This window comes from Cheilinus undulatus, linkage group 8, assembly GCF_018320785.1.
Source record: "Cheilinus undulatus linkage group 8, ASM1832078v1, whole genome shotgun sequence".
Lineage (NCBI taxonomy): Eukaryota > Metazoa > Chordata > Actinopteri > Labriformes > Labridae > Cheilinus > Cheilinus undulatus.
Genome location: NC_054872.1, coordinates 39795710 through 39820145, shown reverse-complemented (window position 1 = coordinate 39820145; position 24436 = coordinate 39795710). Strand labels below are relative to the sequence as shown.

Genomic DNA, 24436 nt, shown 5'->3' with positions numbered 1-24436 from the left:
TCCCAACATGCTTTGTTCGGAGCATCACAAAACCGCAAGGGCACTATTAACAGCTCTACTCCTTCATTAGGAGAAATTTAACAGTGAAACCAAAATGTTGTTTTGCTGTTTAGTAAATGCACCATATTTAGTGTTATTCTGAGTTCAAAACAAAAAACAGAAGTAAGAGGTAAGTGGAGCGGAGCAGTGCTGGTCTCCACTTGTCATATTATCGTATTGTTTTGATTGAGAGCCCCCAACAGCGGAATTTAGGTATTACATGTTGAAGGGCGGGTGTCATGAAAAACTGTATTTGTGTTGTTTTTTTTTTTTCCTTCTGTATGGGGGTTAAAAGGGACATGTAATGCAAAAATCACTTTTTTAGGATTTTCTAACAAAAATATGTGCCCCTGAAACAAGCCATTCTCAGATTTTACATCTAGTGACCTCACCAGGGGCCTAAGCACCCGCCCCCAGGTTTGGTTGGCCCTCCCCCACTTCGAGGAAAATTCTGCCCTCCTGTACTGATCCTCTCAGCTGAGAGCAGAGATACTGGATAGCTCAGTGGGTTACCCTGCTGACTATCGTCTAGGAGATTGACAGTTCTAATCCCAGTCTAAACTTTGGGAAAAAATTGTCTGTAATGTCATAAGTGCTGCATCCATTTCCTGAGAGGGGTGTGGTCAGGGGCAGAGTCGGACAGCAAATTACCATTTAAAGCCACAGACACAGAAACGGCTCCTTCTGGGCTGAAACAGAGGAGTTTTTAGACATGCAAAAATCCAATACTGGAGTGTTTTTTCAGCAACAAACTTCTCAGGCGTGTTTGGGGACCTCTGAGACCAGTATAAACTTGTCTTAAAAGGGTAAAATATGTTACCTTTAAGGCTTTGATTTCTTGCAGCTCTTTTCATATTGGTTTTTGAGAGGTCAATTTGTGGGTCACTGTCTAGAGCACCCAAACTTATTTGCCCTCTATAATGTTTGAAATGCACAAATACTGTGTTGACAACAAATTAAGAAAATCTGAAGATGTCCTTTGTCTTCTGTAACAACCTGTAGGGCAAATCATGAAATGTTAAGTTTTTGTCATTTTAGAGTTGAAACCATCCTGCAAGGAGGGTCTTGAGGTCTTCTCCCAGATCATTTTAAGCAACAAACATTAGTTTCTCTGCTTTCTGAAACCAATGTTTGCATTTTCTGCACCATCTTAAAATTTAAGTTGATTTACTTGTCTTGCAGCTCTTGTGTTTGAAATCTTTTTTACTGTTCACCAGGCACATTTTCACAATGTGATAAATACAATTAATTTAAAATGTTGAATGTATATTTCCCTGCAGCATTTCTGCAGCTTCAGGGATCTAGATTTTTTATGCGTAGAAGGGTCATAAAACATTTATTGACAGAGTGGTGCTGTTAATATCAAATTCTTCTACCCAATAAAAACTCCTCTCTGAATCAGTGGTTAGCAGGGGTATGAGGAGACTCTTATCTCATGAGACGAGATGAGATTTTACACTTTTTTTAATCTTGGAAAAAAAATACGTGGGTGGATAATATGTCCTTTATACAACTGAAAGTCCTAATTGCAACACATTCAGGTCTATTTAGAAATGTTTGAACTGACTCCTGTTGTACTGAATAGGCTATCAATGCTTCCAAACAGTTTTTTTTGGTCTAAAAAATTGTACATTTTAATGCTCTTCAAATAAAACCTTTCATTTTATCGGTCTACAAAATCTTTAATTTACTACACCTATCACTGCAATTACAATAATTATATCTAATATATTTTATAATATATATTAAAACAATTTACATTATTTTGAAAATACTTTAAGAACTGTTTACAACAGACTGAAATATAAAGAGCTGCATCAGTAAAATCAAACTATTTCTTACCCTCACCCTAGCTTATTTTATTGTTTTGTAGTCTTTTTTCTAATATGAGCTTTGACAGTGTTGGACATGACGCACAGATGAGCGGGTGTGTTTGTGTGTGTGTTGGTGAGCGAGTGTGTGTCTGATCTGTCTGCTGTCAGACAAACAGGGATCGTTTAACTAGGGCTAGAACTTGGGTTTTTGGAGCTAACAGTGGACTCTATGGTGTTCAGACTGTTTGTTTTGTTAAGTTTACTGCTGCAGCACACAACGGCCCGCTGTGCTACTCATGTTGAGCTTCTAATTAATAATAGCACAGCCAACAGCTGATGGATGTGTGACTGACAGACAGTGAGACAAGAAGGTGACATGACGAAGCAGCGACTGAAACAAAGTTAAGTCATATATACTGGCATTATAAGCGAGTCTGCGTGCTGTATTCTCCTCACGAAGACTGCACAGGTTACCAGCAGCAGCATTTAATCATTTCACACTGTTATGATTAACTTACTATGCATAGGTGGATCTTGTGCAGCCCTAAGTAGCACACACGGAGGAGGGGGTGGAGATTGGAGCAATCATTCTAATGGATTATGGATCAGCTCCGTTAATTCATTAGCTCTCTCACCAACAGTTTTAAAGTGTCCAGGCCATCTTTGTGATCTTTTATAACTTCCAGTTTGGTATTTTTTTTCTGTAAGGAGAGCTGCAGCTCCAAGTGTCTGCGCAATATTGATCTTGCAAGATTGATTTTTCTGCAACGAGAAATCTTGTGGCGTTTTGATCTCGCAAGATCTTGCCACACCCCTAGTGGTTAGCTTACCAGCATTAAATTGATGCAGCACAAACAGGTCAACATCAGCTTCTGACATAGGTTCATGCCAGATTATTTACCAGTTTTTGTCAACAGGGCAGATATCAGTCATCTGGATGTTAAACTGATGTACCTGTACATCCCTGGGTGTTTCTGCAGATTCTATGATTTGAAAACAGTGCAAATTTGAGATAATTGTTGTTTGTTAATAATATTTCAACCTTGCATCTATTTTTACACCATATAGACTTGAGAAATTACAGAATAGTCTTAGCTTTTACCTAACTGTGTGAATTAAAAAAAGCATCCCCCAAACAATCTTTCAGTGTAAATTTGATCTGTTTTTCCCCCAACCGTGTTGTTTCCCTCCTCTTTTTCTAAGAAAAGTCAGGAGAACAGCAAGCTCTTAATTGCCTGAAGGTATGACTGTGTGTTTTTCTTTTTCTAGTCCCATGATTGACTGGTGACCTTTGTCAAAAGTGTCTCCTCACCATCCACTAATCGAGTTAATTCCCTCTAACTGTGGTGAACGATGAACAATAGGACAGTGAAGCAATATGAAGTAATTGGAAAGGAGTTGTTCAAGTTAGTTTCTCTGTTTTTGGATGATTTACACTGGGGGGAATTAAACCACTGATCCATGTGGCTCATTTGGCTGTAAACAAGACTAGCGTGAGTGATCATGTGATTACAGTCTGGTCTCGGATTGGCATGGGGCTGCTGTCACATGTCAGTCAGGAGGAGAGTCACATGATGGAGAAATACAAATACTGATTCTTGGAACAAACAGGCTCATTTTCTCTACTTGTTTTTAAAAATTGAATCAAGCACAATCTGAGACACGAGCATATAACATCCAGCACGAAATGCTTACGCTTCAGAATGCGCCTTAAGTGAGATTAATGCATCACGGAGATTAGGAGTACGGCATCAGAAACCAGAGGCTTGCTTGGACTGAAGCAGTAGACATGATAAACAAATCTACAAGTCAGGTAAGCTTTTATTGAAGATGTAGTACAACCTGTTTTAGGGTTGTTTTTTTTCATTTTATTCTATCTCTCACCTGTGCTCCTCCCTCCGCCTTGCAGGTTACGTATCGTGTTGTTCAGGTAACCGACCAGCAGCTTGAAGCAAGAGACGATGGAGGAGGAGCAGTGAGTGTTGTCTCTACGGCCGCCTTTACTGGGGCTCCTCAGGCTGTGGCTCAGGTACCAAAATCTCAAATCTTTTAGGATGACAGCCACATTGCATGAGCTCAAGTTTTAACCTGCAGTATTTTTACTTGTACTGTTCCAACTGTCTGCCTTAAGAAGTTGAAAACAAAAATTTAATTTGACTCACCGGTGTTCCCTCTGTAGACTCCACTTGATAACTACAGCTCTGCCATAGAGCTCAAATGCTGTCCAAAACTCAATCATAAGCATGTGAAAGAGTCTACCATTTTACCTGGCAAAATATTTCTTACTTGTGATTACAACTGCAGGGAGAGATTTTTATTTTTACATGTGAGTCTAGCAACACTGCAAAATCTTAAAAGTAAACAAAGGTGTTTGTCTAATTTCTAGTATAAATACCTAATTACAATTTGTGTAAGACATTAGATTTACCTCAAGGGCTAAAAGATATTGGAAAAAGTGACACTGTGATATCTTGTTTGCATAAGATAATTTTTTTGTCATTTACTGTGATAAAATCAGTTTGTTGTTTATTGTTTGGTTATCTATTGCAGAAACTCTTATTGTGATAACAATAAAATAGCAATCTATTGCTTAGCATTAGCTGTATGCCAGTTTATGCATACAATTTGTAGACAATTAACAAGTCATTTTTTTGCCTTTCTTGCTGATTATTTTACCTCTTACAAGCGAAAAAGTCATTATTTTATTCCTTGAAGTAACATGATTTATCAGCAGATATTGTTTGACAAGAAAATTAGAAAAATATGTCTGAGTTTTTGCAGTGAAGGCAGTACAAACAATGAATTATGAGCCTGTGCATGACGTCTGTCAAAAATGGAGCTTCTCACAGAGTAAAAAACCCAGTTGTTAAGACTAAAGCACAATAGTAATGAAACCAAACACAGAAAGTGTTGTTTTTTTTAATCTAGCACATGCAATTTTCTCCACAAGACCACGAACAGATCTAATTAGTTTTCATTTGCAGAATGCTGCTGGACTGACCTGGCTATTATCTCTGTTAATAAGATCACTTGTACTTCTTTCTCCCTTCTTTTATTCCTGCTGTCAAACCACACTTTGTCTTGCTTGTAGGTCCATGGGGGATAGTAGTATTGAGTCTGACAGAGACTGAGGTGTGCATTTACCTGCTGTGACTGCTCCATTGCTACCTGTTCAAGCCTTTCCTCCGCCTCTCTTTCTCTCTCTTATCTGTCACAGGCTGTGATCCAGAACCCTTTCAGTAATGGAGGAAGCCCAGCGGGAGAGGCGGTGGGAGGGGAGACGCGCTTTGCTTACTTTCCCGCAACCGCGGTGAGCGACGGGACTGTGTCTGTGCAGGCCGCTGCAGACCCCACGCTTACACAGGCAGGGGGTGAGTCAGTTCTCACACTTAATTTGGGCTGAAGTTTACAACAGTGCTGTGAGGCTAATTTAACCGTTATTTTCAGTGACAAGCAAGAGTGTATGCAGAGAACTGTTATGAGAGAAGAAAATCCCTTTCTTCAGTCATCATAAAAAACACGATCCCTGCAGATTTGGCTGATCTGAGACTGAAAGTAGGTCCATATGAAGCAGTGTGCATTATAAATGATGCTCCTTTTGCTCACCTCCATGATTGGATTATAAATAGTGATACAGGTGGACAGAAAAATTCTCCCAGCAGTGGCTCCACAGTTTGGAAAAATGTGAATTAAAGGGTGTTTGTATTCTGTACACCAACCAAGTTTTGCTGACATTCTAAGAAAGAAATATGTCATACAAATATGTCATTTTAGCATATATTTCTAATTTTTTTCCACAGCTTAAAATATCCTTCCTCTTAGCAGTTTGTAAATGACACAAGTCATAAATGATCAGCTGCCAAAATGAAATCAGTCACGCAGGTCATATTTACTGTTTGCTTAATATCACATGTCCTCCCACCCGGCCTCTCTTCCTCTTTACTGCCATATGTCCTCGTCTGGCTGCTCTGACTGCCCCTGTGGTTTCATGGTGGTGATCCAGAGGAGACTCGTGAACTATGTAGAGCTTTTAGTGATTGTGGTCAAAGTTTGGTTGACCCACAGAACAGGAAGTGGCTTTCTGGCCCTGCTTTACACAACTGGCATCTGCCTGTTCTGGCACAGTGTTGCTCAAAAACTGACTGTCAGTGGTCTCTGATGGTTTTAAAAGGAGAGTGTAGTGCTTGAACAGTGGTGAGAACTTGTTATTCATCATCCAGTTGGAGCTCCCTGGAGCTCTTTAGGCTCAGACTCTAAACAAAAGTGACATCTGAATGGCATGAGAACTTGACCTGAATCCTAGGATGCATTTGTAACACAAAGAGTCTAATATTTAGTTATTCCCTTTTTAGGAAATACTCCAAGCAATGAATGTAAATTTACAGCGTATGGCGCTAAGGTTCCGGGACTGAAATAGGCAAATGCCATCTGAAAAATGTAGGGCTGATATTGGCTATTGCAATATCTTCACTAATTGTATGTAATAATTGATGGGATGTATTATTTTTAGTTGATTGTTCACAAGTTGGGTATAGTCAGGATTACAACCTGGTTAAAAATGATTTTCTGATCCAGCTCAATCCACATTTTAATCCTAAAATATCAATTCATTTAATAGAGAGATAGACCTTTGAATATATTCGATATACAAGTGGTTCCTCCATATGAAGATGTGCTACATGAAGGTAAATATTGTGCAAATATGTACTGGTTTGAGAGCAGATTTTACTGCAAACCAGAACATTGTTAAGATGTGTTCTTTGTACAAATTCCAACACAAGTTTTCTGAAAATCTCTTCTGTTTTGTAGCAACATAGATACTGTAACTGAAATATCCCTACATGAACTGGTGTCAAATTGAATAATCAAATTAGGACCTTGGAAAGCAAATTTATTTTGGCAATTAATGGTGATACCCAGCCCTGCTAAGGATAAAGGCTGTAACAATACACTCAATTCATGATCCGATACAATTTGTGGTGCTGAATTCACAATATGATGTATTCATGCTTTATGTAAGGGCTTAACTAACCCACTTCTTTTTCAAGTTACAGATAACAGTTCTCCTCATAAAACTCTCATTTGTTATGCTTTTGTTTTGATTTTTTATTTCTTTACGCTAAGATTCCTTTATTTCTGTTTGATACCTAACATAGTTTTATCTTGTAAGACACTAGAGGTTTCTCTGATTGATTGCAAAGTTACAAGTGGTCAATTAAAGTGGGAAATAATTCTATCAAAAGCAAAAAAGAAGTTACATGTATTTGTACCTTTTGAGAACAGATGAGCCCCCATGTTGTCAGTTACTCCTCTTTCTTCCTCTATCACCTGTAAAGCAGGTGTGAGACATTACTCGAGTCAAGAGAAAGGAAGAGACAAATCCATTTAGCCTAGCAGGTGATACAGCTAGAGTGATATCAGATACATCTGATTGACGCTCAGTCTTAGTAATGCCACTCTGGGGTTTAATCGTTCAGATTAAATGATATTACCGATATATAAATGCACACTAACTAGCCTGCACGCACGTGACAGACAAAAACAGTGGAAGCGCAGCGTTCATCCGTGCTGTGATCATCCGATTCATCTGCTGTAGGGAAGAAAATCTAGGAAATTCAGGAAACCTGCGGTTCTTTTCTTCTTTGGCAGCTCTGGCACTGATTTGTGCACTGTTGCTGATACAGTGCTGCCAAATCGGTGAAATACCATAATTCCAGTAAAAATGTCATCCATGTGCTGTAATGCTTGTCAGAAAATGAGTTTTCATGATGTCAGAGCTTAGAGAGCTGGAGGTGGCATGAAATTTGCTGAAGGTGGTCGCCTCATTATTTAATATGCTGGAAAAACCCTGAGTTTTGATGAAACTGTCGCTATACAAAAGCTACATCCATGCTAACCGTGTGTAAATCACCTGTGTCATCACAATATGATATTAGTATTTTGTTCAACAATATGATATTTCTGCTATCACAAATTCTGCCACAATACGATTTCAAAAGGTTCAAAATAGGAGTCTTCGATCAATACGTGGTGATTTTGTGCACAACTTACTTGCTACCGCCTCTTTCACCTCAAATGACCAGTCTTTGGTCTGGCACAAAGGTGCAGATTTGAGCTAACATGATATATTTTACACTTGTACTGTCAGACATCACAAACTCAGCGTTTCATTATTTAAAACTGTTGAACTTGAATTCAAGAGAAAGGGGACAAAGAAGTTTAAAGGATGTAAAAACTGAGTGACCTGCACATGAGCAGGCGAGAAAACAGCTGATTTGAGACGCTATTAGGACTGCAAATTTTGCTTAATTGCTGATTGTTGTATCAAAAAACTGTTCAGCTGCCTAAAAGCGTAGAAAGCAGTTTGTCAGAGCATGTTATATCCTTAATTTTGTCTAATGAACAGTTTAGACCACACAGACTATCAATTTACTGTCATTCAGTTAAAAATCAGTAAGTCTTCTTATTAATGAAGTGTCGAATAAATAGTATTTAGCCTAATTTATATACAGAACTCCAAAACAATCAATTTTCTAGTTGTTTTCACATGAATTTAGTTGTTAATTGAATTATACTTTATTGTCTCTGTTCCCAAGGCACACACTTGGTGAGCAGGTTCAGCTACAAAACAAATGTAACTTACAATTGCTTATAAACAATGTTTCTCAAATGTTCAACGCTGTTACACTACACAATGTTCACCCTGCACAAGTGCTAACACATGGCACTACAGCATTTCATAGCAATATACCATCTGCCCTGCCCTTTAGTTAGAAGCTCATAAGTTTTAGCAAGAAGAATCTGGCTCATAAACACAGAACAGCTTTCCCTGCTAAAAACTGCGTTTCAGAACGATGAACAGGCACAATAAACGTTCATACGAGGTCGTTGTGTTGCTTCAGTGTGGAAGGCTTTTTGGAGTTTTTGACAGTTTATCCTTTAGCATATTTTAATGTATAGCATCCATAATGGCGCTGAGATTGTGAAGCACATCTTCTCTTTTTTTGGCCTCTTTTCTCTCTCTCACTGAGCATTGTGTGTTAATCTCACATCACATGACACCCACACGGAAGTCAGATGCCCTGAAGCCCACTGAGTGGTGTCATTTGACACACCTCAGTTCTAAATTGTAGAAGTAGAAGCCACAAAAAAGCGGCCTATTTTTGGAGCTTGTTGTTTTTTCTTTGGGGTGTTATGAGTGGCTGCCTGTTGGTGTCACAGAGAGGGAAGAAGGCCGTGATGTGTCTTTAGTGTGGATAACAGCTAAAGTCAGGGCCTTAGAGAAGGAAGAGAGCTGCTGTCTCTCCTCTGTGAGCCTGGGGCAGTTTAAGCAGGCATGACATACTGGCTGAGGACTGCTCTGTAGGGTGTAGGAGGTGGAGAGCGCTTTACAAGCTGCTATTTCCTATGAGGTGAAGGATAGTAGAGGATGGAGCATTGGGCTCTGGCAGAGAACACCACTCTGGCAGCACTAGAGCCAGCATCACTGAGAAGTGTACTGTCTTTATCATTTTTTGGTGTAGACTTGATTTTGTGAAGATATTTTTTCACAGTGTTTGTTTGAAAAAGAGGGCCGCTCAATTTGAACAGATTTCCACTTGGATTTCATGCCAGTATGACTGCAGACGTTTTATGTTGCAAGGAAACTTTCAATGATATGAACTCAGTTTTTGCACAAAGGGTTGATGGAAATTGAAGAGGAGAATGAATGTAAAGCTTCTGATTTGGCATACAAGCCCCCTATTATAAGTTTGTTTTGGAAAAGGATAAACTACAAGCTGTTTGGATAGAAAATTGTCATAATTATACTAACACTGAGATTTTGGGATGATGCCTTTAGTCATTTTGTTTGTATTCAGAACGAAAAAGTTAAATTCCCAGCTTAGTTTTTGGAAACTGAATTTAATCAGCCTTATTTATTTGTAGCTTCAGTATGGAGAAATTAAAAGCACAGCTTTAAACTCCAGGGTTACCTCATTTTTGTTCCTCATAGAGCTGTAACAATCTTGAAATTCATTATCACAATTATAGTGACCTGTAATCTTACACATATCAGGATTAACACGGTATTGTTTTAATTTTCTTAAAATCTTCAAAAAGTACTGAATCATCATTTAAAGTTCTTTCATCAAGTTTGATATAAAAGATATTAGAAACAAATGAGCAAGTACAGCAGACCATACACTTTGTGTTTGTATAAACACTGAAATATTAACTAGAAATGTACAGTATTGGATTTTTGCAGATATCTGATATTTCCAAACTCATTTAGCTTAAATTTATATCTAGACACCTTTTTCAATTGTAGAAATCAGCAGATGCCTCTGTTGCAAAGCTGAGAGAAGAGCAGGGAAGTTCACAGTCTGGTAGTTGTTATATGGTTGGGGGCTTCATTCCAAATGGTCAGGGTTCACAGTGGGCTTTCTTGAGTCTGCTGCATCCAAGGCAACCACCAATACCTGATGGTACAGTTCTGCACTTAGCCAAGGCAATTACCGTATTTGACTTTCTAATCAGAATGGCCTCCACCTCGCTCAGTGCGCGTCTCTCCACCTCATCCTCCAATGAGTTCAATTTGATTCCGACCACAGAGCCAGCTTTAATGAGCCAGTTAATGGCCGCTGCATTCCTGTTTGAGCCTTCCCCTGGCATTTTACCAGATAAATATGAGAAGCTAAGCAGTTAGCGTGTAGTGGGTAGTAGTGCAATATGACAGATTTAAACTAGTAAATGGATATGAAGTGGAATGTAGGCTGTGGGGGGTTGATCTTGCATATGACCACTAAACTGAAGTGAAAAGAGGCCACATATCAAAGCACAATATTAATCTGCAAAGAGGAAAAAAGGCTGGCAGAGCTAGCTGCTAATGTTAGCCTCACTGTTCAGAGTGTATTAGGCTCACATCGTACCCACTAACACAATGAGCCTGTGAGGACATGACTGTTTTTTAAGTATTTTCTCGTCTTTAGAAGAGTCTGTTAAACACAATTTAAAGGGGACATATTTTACCCTTTTAAGACAAGTATATGTTGGTCTCAGAGGTCCCCAAAACATGCCTGTGAAGTTTGTTGCTGAAAAAACACTTATGTAGGATTTTTGCATGTCTAAAGACCCCTCTGTTTCAGCCCTTCTCATAACAAGCTGTTTCTGTGTCTGTAGCTTTAAATGTTAATGAGCTGTCTGACTCCACCCCTGACCACACCCCTCTCATGAAATGGATTTGGCACTCCTGATGTTACCATTTTACAGATGCTTTTATCCAAAATTAAGGACCTGACTGGGATTTGAACCATCAATCTCTCAGACAGAAGTCAGTAGGGTAACCCACTGAGCTATCCAGCATCTCAGCTGGTGGCTGAGAGGAAGATCAGCAGAGGAGGGTGGAACTTTCTTCCAGCCAAACCTAGGTTTCATGACATCATGAGGGTAAAATCTGAGAGCGGCTTGTTTCAGCACATATTTTCTGAAAGGTGGAGAATTAGAGAGTAGGAGGGAATGGATTTTTCTGGTACTTGAGAAGATTGTGGACAGGCCAGGGGCACATATTTTGTTAGAAAAACCTGAAAAATAGATTTTGCATAATATGTCCCCTTTAAATGAGTATTCAGCCGAATGGGGAAATAGACACCTAGGAACGTCCCTCGTATCTGCCATGATGAGTATGGAAACATTGACAGGTCGGGTGTCTGCAATAATCGTATATGGTGCATCCCTAATTCCATCTATCAAATCCATTTTATATCATCAGAAAAACAAAAAAATATGTTTCCCTCCCAACTGCATCAATTCTAGTTTTTCATCAAAATGGAATTTTCATTTTCCTTAAATTAAATAGTAAAAATTTAAAGTTAAATAGTTAAAAATTGTGTTGGTGAGTGTTTTTGTCTGCTCTGCCCGGTTTGACTTTCTCTCTGCCCACAGGTACTAGTGGAGTTGTTTTTATTTCACAGCCTGTGCAGTGCTGAAAAAAAAAAACATCCCTGCTTGCCTTCTAGTGGAGTTTTTCTGTCAAAATTTTATATCTTAGGTTTTGTGCTGAATGTCTCTGGAGCTCAGTGGAGGGAGTCTTGTCAGATTTTTTTGTCTCCATGTTGATTGCACATGAGCGGGCTTCCTGCAGTGTAAACACGATTTTAGTCTGTGCTCATGTGGGTTTGAAGTTTGATGAGAATTCTTTTTTATAGTCTTATTTTACCTGAGACATTTCATTACAGCACCAGATTCAGTCTTCCAGAACTTGCTGCCTTTCTCTGATCTTTCAAGCCTAACTGGTGACTCCTATGTCTCCAAACAGGTCAGTTTTATGTGATGATGACGCCTCCGGATGTCATTCAGACGGGCACACAAAGAACCATCGCTCCACGCACACAGCCCTACCCCGCGTGAGTATCAGATCTATCAGTTAATGTTAGAGATCATGTGGTGAGGCACCTCTCTTTCTGAAAACAACTAAATGCTGGTCATTGTTTGTTACACACTTCAGTTGATCTTCATGCATAAGCCTCTTAAAATGCCTTTTTATTATTCAAGCAGACAAGTTGAAAATCCCCCAAAGTTTGAAGGTTAATTTTGCTAAGAGTTTAAAGAGGGCCTTTTAATGTGTAGTGTCCAGAGCAATTCACCGCAATTAATTAAATCTGAATAATTTCAATCAGGCCCTTTTTCATCAAGGCTTTTGCCCTTTATTACCACAATAACACTAAATTGAGTCTGGCAGTGTGGATCTGCTCCTGCGACTCTCTAAAACAAATCTGCGCCAGCTTGACACAGACTTCACTCCGTGTAAGAAACCCCACCTGGCAAACACAGAGATACACATCGACATTTACATGAACATCAACAAATATGCAGTGAACAAAGCGTTGGAATTCGCCTGAATCTAAATGCTAATGCAGAAGGAGGCTGGGGAAGAGGAGACGGTAGATTTGCTAGAAAACAGACAGGGATGTGATGCTTGGCAGACTGTTATAGTGAGAGATAAAAGACCAAAACCTGTTTATATAAAATTGTTATCATCAGACTGATCAGGTGGATTAATAGAATTTATGGAAGTGACGATGCTTTGCAATACAATTAAGATCAATACAAATATGGGAAACTCAGACCAATTAAAAACTACCCCAATTGGTCTTTTTAACTAGTAGAGGATGTTTTTTTTCTTTTGGCTTCTCTTCTTTAAAGTCAGGGGCTGAGGAGAGGAGTACAGACTTCGGCTGAATTAAAAAAACACCAACTACATACAGTTATCAAAAGCAGAAAGCACTATTTTTGTCTGATATTGTTTTTTTAAGGGCTGATACCAATCATGATACTCATAACCCTGATAACCAATCTTTGGAATCAGTATGCATTTATGGTAAAAAAAAAATGTATCGACCTTGGAAAAAATAAAATTGCATTATCACAAAATCGTGGGGAACTCAATAATCTAGTGCTAGCTCTATTGACACCAGAAAAAGACACAAAGCAACACAGTAAGTGGTGCCACAAACTCACGGTGTCCATGGCACCTATGCTTTGGTGTTGATTGGCTTCTCCTTGTGTGATGTCTAGCCAGTCAGATACTGCGATGCTGTGGTTGGAACTTTAGGTGAGGCTGTGGAGAGTGAAAACAGAGACAGGGAGGAGCTTAAGAAGCACACTTAAACACATTTATTTTAACAGCTATCTGTAAAATAATAGGCTGATACAGATAATCAGCCAAATCCTAAGTTGTGGTGAGTAAGCTACTGCACAAGACAGTAATCTGCATTATGACTGCCAACAGGTTGTGTTTTTTGCAGTATGCATTCTGTTAACAGGTTTAGCTTGTTTAGCAATGACTCAAAGAATGCAAATTCTCTGAAATTTGACTTGAATCACTAAGCTGTAAACGTAATGGAGTTAAAGCTAATGCTTATAAAGATAATCCTGTTGACGTGGATACAAGCTGTTGCTGTCTGGCATTTCAACCTCTGATCAGACCAGGAAACGGTACGTGAGCTAGACTTGTCTGGGGTGATCCTCCTTCATCCTCTGTATAATTATTGTGCTTCTGCTCATTTGACAGTATTGATCAACAGTAAGTTGTAATGGTACCATCACTCACCTTTTGAAATGTTGCACTCAATATTTCCTAATCATATCATGATAATAAACTTATTTAAAAGAAAGAAAGAAAGAAAAAAGATATAGATACATATAGAAAGGCAGATACACTTGGGAAGCTTACCAAAGTAAAGGCTATATGATGGAGTCTGCTACATTTGTTTGCACAATGCTTACTGCATACTACATTTTGGTCAAATCTGTACGTACTGCTAATAAATTAGTTGGTCCTAAATATAGCCTTACTTGAAGCAAGTGAAAATTTGGAAGTTCAAAATGCATCTTGTTTGAATGTATTGTGTCTGTGGGGGCAGGAAACATAAAAGACAAAACTGTGAAAACAATACAAGTAAGTTAGCAGATTTTGCAGAAGGCTGATAATCTACACAAATGTCGGAACTCACATAGAAAGTGAGGTCCTTTGTATAAGCCTGTTGGCTTCATGACCTCTCCTGACATATTTTATATGTTAAGGATTTGATGTGATGCAATCCTATGTGTGTGCAAATAAGATAAATAAACATGATGCAGCATGTAAAACTGCATGACATGAACAAGTAGACCATTGTATTGAGCCAATTTTTTAAAAACTTACAAGAAAACATACAACTTGACAACAACAGTGTTTCTTTAAAAAATCCATGAGGCTCAATGGCAAAAACAAAAAGTACACCTTTTATTTGAAGCAGTTATCCATATTTTTGCTAAATGTATTCACTTGATTTTAGAATTTTATTCTTTGATTTTAAACAAACATTTTACTTTTTAAAAAGAATGCATTTTTTAGGGATGCATAATATTATCGGCAAAATGTCTAGGGCTGAGCAGTTAATTGAAAATTAGATTAAATCGCAATATGGCCTGCTGCAATTTTCAAACAGCAAAAAGTGCAATATTTCTTTGACCTGTAATTTTTGTCAAAATACAATTTTTAAACTTTTCAATCAACAATCATTTAGGTGACATTTCTTTAGAATAGTCTACAAAAAAATCCTACCGACATTTTTGTACTTTTTTCTTATTAAATATATGGATGACAAAAACCCTTCAATGCAATAATTCATATCCAATTTGCAATATGAGTCAATATCATCACAATTAGACACTTTTAAATAATAGTAATAATAAGGAATAATTGCATATCAAATCACAATTGCAATTTGTGTGTGTGTGTGTGTGTGTGTGTGGGTGGGTGTGTGTGTGTGTGTGTGTGTGTGTTGGGGGGGCGGGGGGGTCGCAATTAGATTATTTTCCCAAATCGTTCAGCCCTAATGATATCCGTATCTGCAGATAGTGGCTTAAAAAGTAAATGATCGGTAATGGCAGATATGAAAATGTATGATATCTTAGCTACATGAATCTGCCAGCCTTAAATATTGTTCATACCAATAAATGAGTTAGTGGAGTTTTAGGCTGGACCAACAGACTAGATCAGCTGAAGTCTTTTTCTTTGTTCACCATCATTCCTTACACTTTAAAATGTGTTTTAAGAACTAAAATTTGTTAATTTTTCATCCTCAAACTTTAAAGTGTGTTTTAAGGACTGAAATTTTAGGTCTAAATTACATTCAAGTATCGGTATATCAGCTAAATATCAGTATATCTGATATTGGCAAAAAGAAAATATCATGCATCCCTTATTGTTTAAAAAAAGTAACCAGACAACTTCAAAATGGAAGAAGTACCACTTACATTTGTTATAAAAAATAAGGCAAGGATGTAATACATTAAAGGAAATAAAGAACTATATGAGAATAAAAGATCAGCTGAAATTAGACTGTTAACCCAGAATCTTGATATGTTTCATATATATGAGGTTAGTGTACCGTTACATACTTTATTAAATGTCATGTTGACTTGTGAGTATAAAACAAATGTCATCCCCATTAAATCTACTATGAGGTCAAGTTTACCTCGCGTAAAATGCTACTGCAGTTGTTTTTTCAAACCCTGGCTTTTTCTTTACACTGAGTCTGCCTAGAGACTCTCCTTCCTCCTAATCCTTTGTTTGCCGTGAAGGCTTATTTTTTATTTCAAGGTTTTCTCTTTCTCCCACAGCATCTCCTGAAGTTGTTTATCTCTTAATGTCACAACATGCAACATCATAATCATGCTTCAAAAGGGATCCATCCCAAAATCTGTCCAACTGTTAGCCACATGCTGGTGATTGCAGTTATTAAGATAATCAGCAGGTTCGCCTGAGCAAACACAAACCGAACAAGATAGCAGCCTTGCTCTGTCTTATTACAGATACTTGGTCAGGAAAGGAATTCCAGCGTTGTGTCGGATTCAGAGCTCCATTAGAGGCAGGAAAGCACAGGTCTATCAGCTCATGGATGCATTTTATTTAGGGTCACGTTTGTCCTTGTTTGGTGAAAGAAAAGCACATCCATTCATCTGTTTGCACCTTAAATGAACACATATGACCTATTAGCTCAATTGAGTTAGCACTGGCTTAAGTGAATACTCCATTTCCCAGTAGACTTATTCTTAACCTTTAACTCGTCTAACTGAATGCATTTTGTGTTTTCAGCTAGAAGTATTTAGTTATTGGAGACATCAGCAGCTGTTTTACAGGAGAACATATTAACACAGGTTGTTCTAGGCAGCCTGTTTTCCGCCTCGTTAAAACAAGATATTTACATAAAGAGAACACAAACAGGAGACAGACACCATACTCTTAATTATCTCTTCCTTTGATTTATCCAGTGTCGCTTTCAGTCCAAACAGTATGCGTAACAACAGCAAGGTTGTCCACTGCATTTGTGATTTAAAAAAAAAAAAAAAAACGCCTTTGTTGTGGGCAGCAACATTATGGGAAAGTTCTAGATCCGCCTCAAATTTAGCAGCAGCTCTGGCGTTTTTGATGTCGCTTTATATTCACAGCATATAAACAGACGGCTATCCACTCAAGAATAAAGAACACGCTTTGTTGTAGAGTACATCTGCATTGCTATGTGTTGAAATACAAAGTGATTTTTTTTCATCCCCAGAATGTCTGCAATTTGTTTGTTTCTATTTATTCCCTCTGACATGAATAATTTATGATGTTTGACTCAAGTCTGAGAGTTATATTTAAGTGTTAACTAATGAACAGTGATATTGTGGTTGACATGTGAGTGAAATGAATGAAAACTTGCCACCCTATCTGCCGTTCGCAGAGATGAAAACGAGCTGCTGCAGCAGGAAGGTTTAAACTGGTGAGGAAAGTTTCCACATTTATCAAACACTCACACACTCACATTTTCACAGCAAATGAACTAATCAAATGAGATCACAAGAAGAGAGAAGAAGCACACAAACCCTCTCTCCGCCCTCCCTTCTTCTCCGCCCCTCCCCTCCCATAAGTCCCTGGTGATTCTCCCCGCTCTTGATGTGTGAGACACAGATGTAGCGTCTCTTCAGTGCTGACCCTGATCCATTGTTGGTAGTCGTGCTCGTGGCAGCCGCATTTTCTCCATTAGGACTTAGAAATTAGGTCATTGTTCTCCATCTGGAAACGAATGGCTTGCTCCATACTTTCACTTTAGTATAATTTTCAGACAGCCCTCGGTCGTATTTGTTTGAATCTTGTTCTCATTTAGCTCAGTCATTTGTGAGTTAGTTTCAAAACAGTTTGAGCTGTTTTGATCTTGATAATAACATTGGGAAAAATGAAGTCAATGTGGAGGCATTTGGCTTGAATTTCAACACATCACTTCATTTGAATTATTTGACAGAAGTGGATGATGGCTACTAATGATCATCTTTATTGAATTAATCCATCGAGCAGCATTACTCCTATTGAGAGATGTTTAAGCCTTAGCTGTTATCCTGACGATGAGGTATGGCTATTAGAAATGAGACCAATGCTGTAATACAATTTTATTGAACAAAAACATTTTTCTGTGTCTTTCTACTTTAATATACTCCCCGTCTGCATCAACACACTTCTGCATTCAGGTCTTTCACTAATCGAGGCAGTGCAGTAGGTCTTCTTCAGACAGTTGTCTCAGAACCTCTGTCATCTTTTCTTCACTGCTGACACAGACTCAGATTGTGCCTTTGAGCACAGATTTGATCTGAGGAAAAAGGAAAGAACCACACAGTGCTAAATCAGGTGAAGGTGAACAAACACTGTGACTTGATTTTAGGCCAGAAACCGCTTTACTGAGAGCGCAGTGTGAGCTGGCAAGTTGTCTTGATTAAGAATGAAACCATTTTTCCACATCTGTGGTAGGAATGGGCAGTAATGTGGTAACACCAGATCCAGGGCTATTAGAAAATAGCCACAGTATTGCTTTAGTTACCGTCATGATGATGCTACTCTGTAATGCTCACATGTTTATAATAAGTACCTTAAGAATATGTGTCTGTTTCCACCAGCAGCACCACTGCCCATGTCTGAAGATGTTTTTAAAGCGATAACCAGTGCTTGTTGGTTATGTCACTGAAGTATTCTATGACTTTTTATAAGCTCCCCATGACGCAGACATAAAATAAAAAACAAAATAAATAGCTTAATATTTAATTCCAAACATGATCCGTTTAAAAGCATGTTGATCATCGCCTCACATTCCCAGATAGAATATGAGAATAGTTGATTATTATTTCTCATATTAAATCAGGGAGGAGTGGAGGAAAAGAGATAGCATCTGTGTCATAGACAGAGAGGAGAAAGAGAGGAACTTTGTTTGATCCTCTGTCTTGTAACTATTTTACTTGTTAAGTATAAGAGCAATGCTTCAACTATAAATCACTTCTGTAAACGTCTCCCTGTAAATGTGTTTTTTTGTTTTTTTAGACTTGAAGCATTTTGATACAGGATTAAATGAAGCTTCCTGTGCTTGCACATGTATGCAACAGTTGCTCGTACACTGTCGTTTTTAAAACACCTGACGGTAGTACCATATACCCTGGTAAAATTTAAGGTGGGTTTGATGGTATTAAAAAGTAATCTGTGATCTTTTTCTTCAGACTTCTTCTTGAAGTTTTTCTTCGACCTGTTTGTAATAGTGTTGATTTACCATTGGAACCCACTTTTCCAAAATGAGACCTTTAATGTCAAAGAAAACAATCCACATTACCTTGCAATTGGATTTTCTTTCTGGTGCTTTCTTCATCTATGATGATGATATCGTTTTGTCAGAACTGTATTGCAAGATCCAAGTTTTATCGCATGTAATCACTTTTTCAAAAATAATATATAATATATAACACTTGGTGTGACTGCGATCCATGGGGATTTATCCTCATAAGTGCAGTCTCATTATTTAATAGCCATACCTCATACTTTTCTAACACCCAGTCTTTACAGACTGGTATTGTTGTAGAATAAAAGTCTAATGATATGGGAGGCAAGAGGGAGGAGGATAAACAAAAGATTGCTTCAAACTATGAGGCTTAAACACTTCAGGAGAGGCTGTTGCTAATTTTCTGTTTTTCTCTGCCAACAGTAATCCTCAGGAGCTCTTACATGAGGTGTGCTGTGCCTTTATAAGTTGTGAAAAATAGACATTCCTTTAGGCCTGTATATTTAGTTATTCATACAGTCATCCCCACTTTTTTCCACACTCTGCCTAGGAGTACTGTTAGGCTGAATCCATTATGAAGCTAAAATCCCATTAAGATGCGTCGAGATACAAGTGAGACTGCCGTTTGGCTTGACTGACTATCTCAAACAGAGATATCAGAGGCTGAGTTGTGTTGATGGGTCACAAATTTACGGTCGTATAATAAAGATGTGTTGAAAATGGACAGACAAGCAGAAAGAATGACCTTACAGGATGTTTATGTGCTTATATTGCACAGAAATGCATTTTCTTCATGGAAGGTTGTATTTTTTCCTGCTCTCCTGCCTTTTTCCTAAGTAGTTTGAGTGAAGTATTAATTATCTTTTCCATTAGTGGCATAGAAACATGGTTGAGATATTGAGTAGGCCACCTTTATGATGATTATATACAGGTGTATTATTGGCCCATTCATGCCAAAGTGTCCAGCTGGAAAAGTCTCCCTGTCACGTCTCACAGACTTAATTAACAGAATACCCGAGGGAGGACACAGACAAGACAGTTGTGTCATTAGCCGTGTGTCCGAACTCCAATAGACAGCATCTGGGATTCCACAGTGTTGTAATTTTACAGCATAATAAAGCAGAGAGCTCCCTCCAGGCCACACCTGGGAAGAGGACAGCCAACAATAATAAAAAAGATTGGACGGGTCTCAGTATTCCAGTCGAGGCTGCCCAGCTTCAGGCCAGTGAGGGGTGTCTGCACTGCTGCATAAGTGGCCTCAGTATTTCTACCACAAAACTTTTGTGGCTCTTTTTTAAAATAGCTCTCATTGGAAATGGCAGGTGCTGCACTTAAAAAAGGCCTGAGTGAAAAGATAAAAGTGATGAATAGTTTTTAATAGGAGCAGGATTAGGTGAATTTGCTGGTTTGGATTCATGCCTGATTGTAGGGCAGTCAGAGATGAGAGATATCGTTGCGTATGAAAAGCGTTTTTTATTTCCTGTCTGTCTGCAGGAAAATGGATGGACCACGAACGCCAAGAGATGAAAGGAGAAGAGCGCAGCATAATGAAGGTGGGTAATTAGCTGTGATTGTGGCTTTTGATTTCATGAGACAGTGAAACACAATGCAGTGTGGTGCCAAAATAGAGCAATTTAGTTTGAATAAAAAAAACACAAAGCCCCTTCCAAATAATTTATTAAAAACATATAACAACACGTGTATAGATTTGCCACTAGAGGCTGCTGTTGAGCTGTCAAAGCTGGGCGGGATTCAGTACCTGTAGTCCAGCCACTGAAATGACAAAATCTAAAGAATGGCCACCTGATTCTTAGAGCCAAATCACGGCACATCTTTTAATACTTTTCATTAAGTCACCTTTTTGACTGTTGATTATGTTTCTGTTTTTCCATCAGTTGAGAGGCGACGAAGAGACAAGATCAACAACTGGATTGTCACACTTTCAAAGATCATCCCAGACTGCAATATGGACAGCACCAAGACCGGAGCTGTAAGACGCCTCACTTGACTCCTGCTCTGCTGCTTTTTTAAGTGTCTGTTTGAAGAAATGTTCACTGTGAAATTGTCATCTGTGTCACTTTTAGAGCAAAGGAGGCATCCTGTCTAAAGCCTGTGACTACATCCGTGAGCTGAGGCAAAGCAACCAGCGGCTGCAGGAGAGTCTGAAAGAAGTGGAGAGGATACAGGTGGATAACGAGCTGTGCAGGCAACAGGTATGAATGTCAATCTGTGCTTAGAAATCTGCCTCAAGTGTGAAGTTTCAAGGACTGCATAATGGGTAAAGAGACCCTGTGAATGATAATGTCAAAAGCGTCCTTTGAGGTGTAAAGTCACATAGTTTGCATAGCCACGGTTTGTGGCATGTGTGTCTCTGAAGATTGTCGCTGCATTGAATAGTTTTCTTTGGAGTTCTGTGCAACATCCTTTCACAGAAGTCTCAGAAGCATGAAGTTCTCTCAGCCCCACATGCATCCTCTTTTCTCCAAAACAAACCCCTCGACACATCAGCCTCTATAGCCGATCATCACAGGCTGACAAAGAGGATCAAAGAGTTTGCTCTCATATAAAGGGAAGTGTTACCTGAACGCAGCGCTTTGAGAAACTGTGGGAATAATATACACAGGGGCTATGTGAGAGCTAACTGCATGCTAATGCACTCAAAGTATTGTGAAATGTTGCAGCTCTGAGGCTGCCACCTCTCCCCATTGAATTCCAGGCCTGGAAGGCATACACCAATATATTCCTATTCTGATGCTCAAAGCTCAATATCCTGTCGTCCCCAGTCCCTCAGCGGGAAGGAAGGGAATTGGGAGTGCACCCAAGGGGAAATGTAGTAGAGATGACACACCTCAAGATTTGATAATCCAGTTGGTTGTGGACAGGGCTGTCTTTGAAAAAGGCTACACATACCACTCTTTAATCCCAGGGATTGAATAGCTCTGTGTGTACATTACACACACAGCCAGCACTGTGAGTCTTCAAACGAAAAAAGTTTGGTCTGTAAACTTGGAGCTATATTAAGCTGTCACGGGGATGAAGATGTTGATAATGAGATTTTTTTTTCTCTTTTGCTCTTTGTTCTTTTAGATTGAAGAGCTGAAGAATGAGAATGCTTTGCTGCGAGCGCAACTCCAGCAGCACGGCATCGAGATGGTTGGAGAGACGCCGCCGCAGTGAAGCAGAGACAAAAAGAAAACAGGACAGGGAGGGGCATCGCCACTCAGACATACGAATGATGTGGTGCAAAAGGAGGCAAGAGAGATGATGGAGAAAGGACTCAGACTTTCTTTTTAGTGAATGCATCCTCCCCTGAGTTCCCAGGTCACGACTCCTTAACCAGCCTGATGTGGCTGTACTTGACTGTTCCAATCCTATTGAGATTACCACCTTCAGCAGAAACGTGCTCGGAGAAAAAATGCCGACTCACCTCCATCAGAGTGCTGCTTCACGAGCACGAGCTATGAAAAGACCCTCTGCTGAACTTTGTTTTGTATTTATGTAGCCTCACTCATGGACGGTTTGTCTTTTAATTTTTTCCCTGTCTGTATTTTTCCCTCAGAGTTATTAATTTTAACTTAGTTGATGCTTTTATTCTGTTTGTTTTTCTGTATTAATATGTTGTTTTTAGATGCTTTAATTTATTAGTCCGCTTGCTGACAGAAGCCTTGATGGAGACCAGTTACAGAGAAGCTCATGCACGCCAGAGAAGATTGAATATTAAGTGGAAAATCATCAAAAGTATGCAAAAGATGATGACTCTGCAGACATGAATAATGCCACACACAGTGTACCTGGACCCAAAGACAAACGGGGAGCCTGTGGGCTGATTAATGTAAATATGAATCTCTTGTTTTAATACAGATGTTACAGAGTATTAGAGCAGATTATCTCTGGGAGCAAACAATCAATATCTCATTAACTTCATGCTGGCCCTTTGTTATAATAATGATGTGTGCAATCTGGGAGCTTGTTATAAAAAATAGAGTGGTATACTTGAATTGTCGGGCATTTGCTTGAACAGAAAATTGCTCAAAGGTCAAATAATTTATTAAGAAAGAGCCGACTGTTTAATGCAGTTTAATGATAGATTAAAATGTGCAAACCCTGCATGCTAAAGAGGAGAAGAGATTCAAACTTCTTCCAAACTTCATCCAGGTGTTGTGGTTTTTCTCCTCCTTTTGTTCACGTGTGATTTACCAGTGTCTCAGTACGTGTACGAACAATCCCCACATGTTCCATTTCAAGCTGTTTGCTCTATTTTGGTATTGCAACACTTCAAATGGAGCTCAACGCACATGGGGGGAGGAGGCACCCTGGAGAGTGGTGCTCAAAGACTCTCTGCTCGCTATGAAAAAGGAGTACACACAAATTCTGTGTCGCACTTCTTAGTCGAGCACGACTTGCTCTCCGGGAAAGAGAGGAAATAGTTTGAAAGCAGGCAACTTGCATATTTCTCCACCCACTCAGGCGAACAATAAGTAAACTGTAATTGGTTGTACAAACAGCAAAAGCCAATATTAATTTTGTTGATGGTTTTGTGAATGAATATACATGATGTGTTTTTGTTGCGCTCTGGGCGATGTGAGTGAAAGTGGGAGAGAGATATCAAGATTTGGAGCCACTTAGTGGAGCACGATTGATTCTTTCTGTGTCAACAGCTCAGGATGCAGCAAAGTAAAAGCAGCAGTCACACCCCTGGCTAAATCAGGCAGACGATCTCATTTTAATATCTCAGACAGTGCAAGTTAACAGCTTGTGCTTTGGAAGTGCTGCTCTACTACTACTGCTCCATTCAAACCTGATAGGAAAAGTGCAAGTGTCTTATCCATCAAACGAGGCTCCTAGCCAAAGTTGAATGATAGATGTTTTGCAGCAGAAATTTTTTTACACCTCAGCAAGAGGGGAGCAGAGAAATGTGAATGTGAAGGCATGAATAATGCTCCTGAAGATGGATGTTCACAAATGAAAGGTCACTTGTGGCTAATTTTTTTTCTTGCATTTCTTTTTTGAAATGGCAAAAGGAAGAAAAAAAAGACTCCTTTTCTCTCTGTAGCAGCCGCACTGTTCTCAGGATAGATTGTAAGACATCTTTTCTAAGTAAAAAAGGTGGAAAATAAAACTTTCACTGGCTGATAACCTTTATTGACTCTGGCTGTGGCTCAGTGTGGTTATTTAGATTTTATACATACAAAAATATCCATTATTTATGTCAAAATGGTTTTCAGGTCCTCATGTTTGGCCATCTGTTAGTTAGCAGGATGTCTTCTAAATGATGATATGTTTGTGTGAAATTTGGCTCCTGTCCCTGACTGTAATTTATGGTTTTTCTTAACTGTGGTGTTAAAATAATTACATTTTTTTGGCTCTTTTTCAAAAGGGGATTTTTTTGCCAGTCATCAGCAGGAAAGAGGTACTTTGCAATCATTCACCAGTGAATCATTTTTTAATCTGCATAGTACCAATTCATAACAATGCCACCTTAAA

The 24436-nt window shown here is 38.9% G+C and overlaps 1 protein-coding gene across 3 annotated transcripts in view; it reads left to right on the top strand.

Moving 5' to 3' along the window:
• LOC121513289 (upstream stimulatory factor 2) overlaps positions 1–24098 on the top strand; it is a 29107-nt gene extending 5009 nt beyond the window's left edge. The window contains exons 1-9 of one of the 3 annotated variants that reach the window (XM_041792929.1): positions 3317–3666; positions 3763–3882; positions 5071–5224; positions 12148–12235; positions 17102–17140; positions 20447–20505; positions 20848–20942; positions 21037–21165; positions 22040–24098. In XM_041792929.1, coding sequence (XP_041648863.1) covers positions 3643–3666; positions 3763–3882; positions 5071–5224; positions 12148–12235; positions 17102–17140; positions 20447–20505; positions 20848–20942; positions 21037–21165; positions 22040–22129 — 798 coding nt within the window. In that variant the 5' untranslated portion in view covers positions 3317–3642 and the 3' untranslated portion in view covers positions 22130–24098. Of the gene's footprint in view, positions 1–3316; positions 3667–3762; positions 3883–5070; positions 5225–12147; positions 12236–17101; positions 17141–20446; positions 20506–20847; positions 20943–21036; positions 21166–22039 lie in introns of those variants that run through there. The other 2 variants (XM_041792927.1, XM_041792928.1) reach the window with 2 other exon arrangements.
• The last annotated feature ends 338 nt before the right edge of the window (positions 24099–24436 follow it).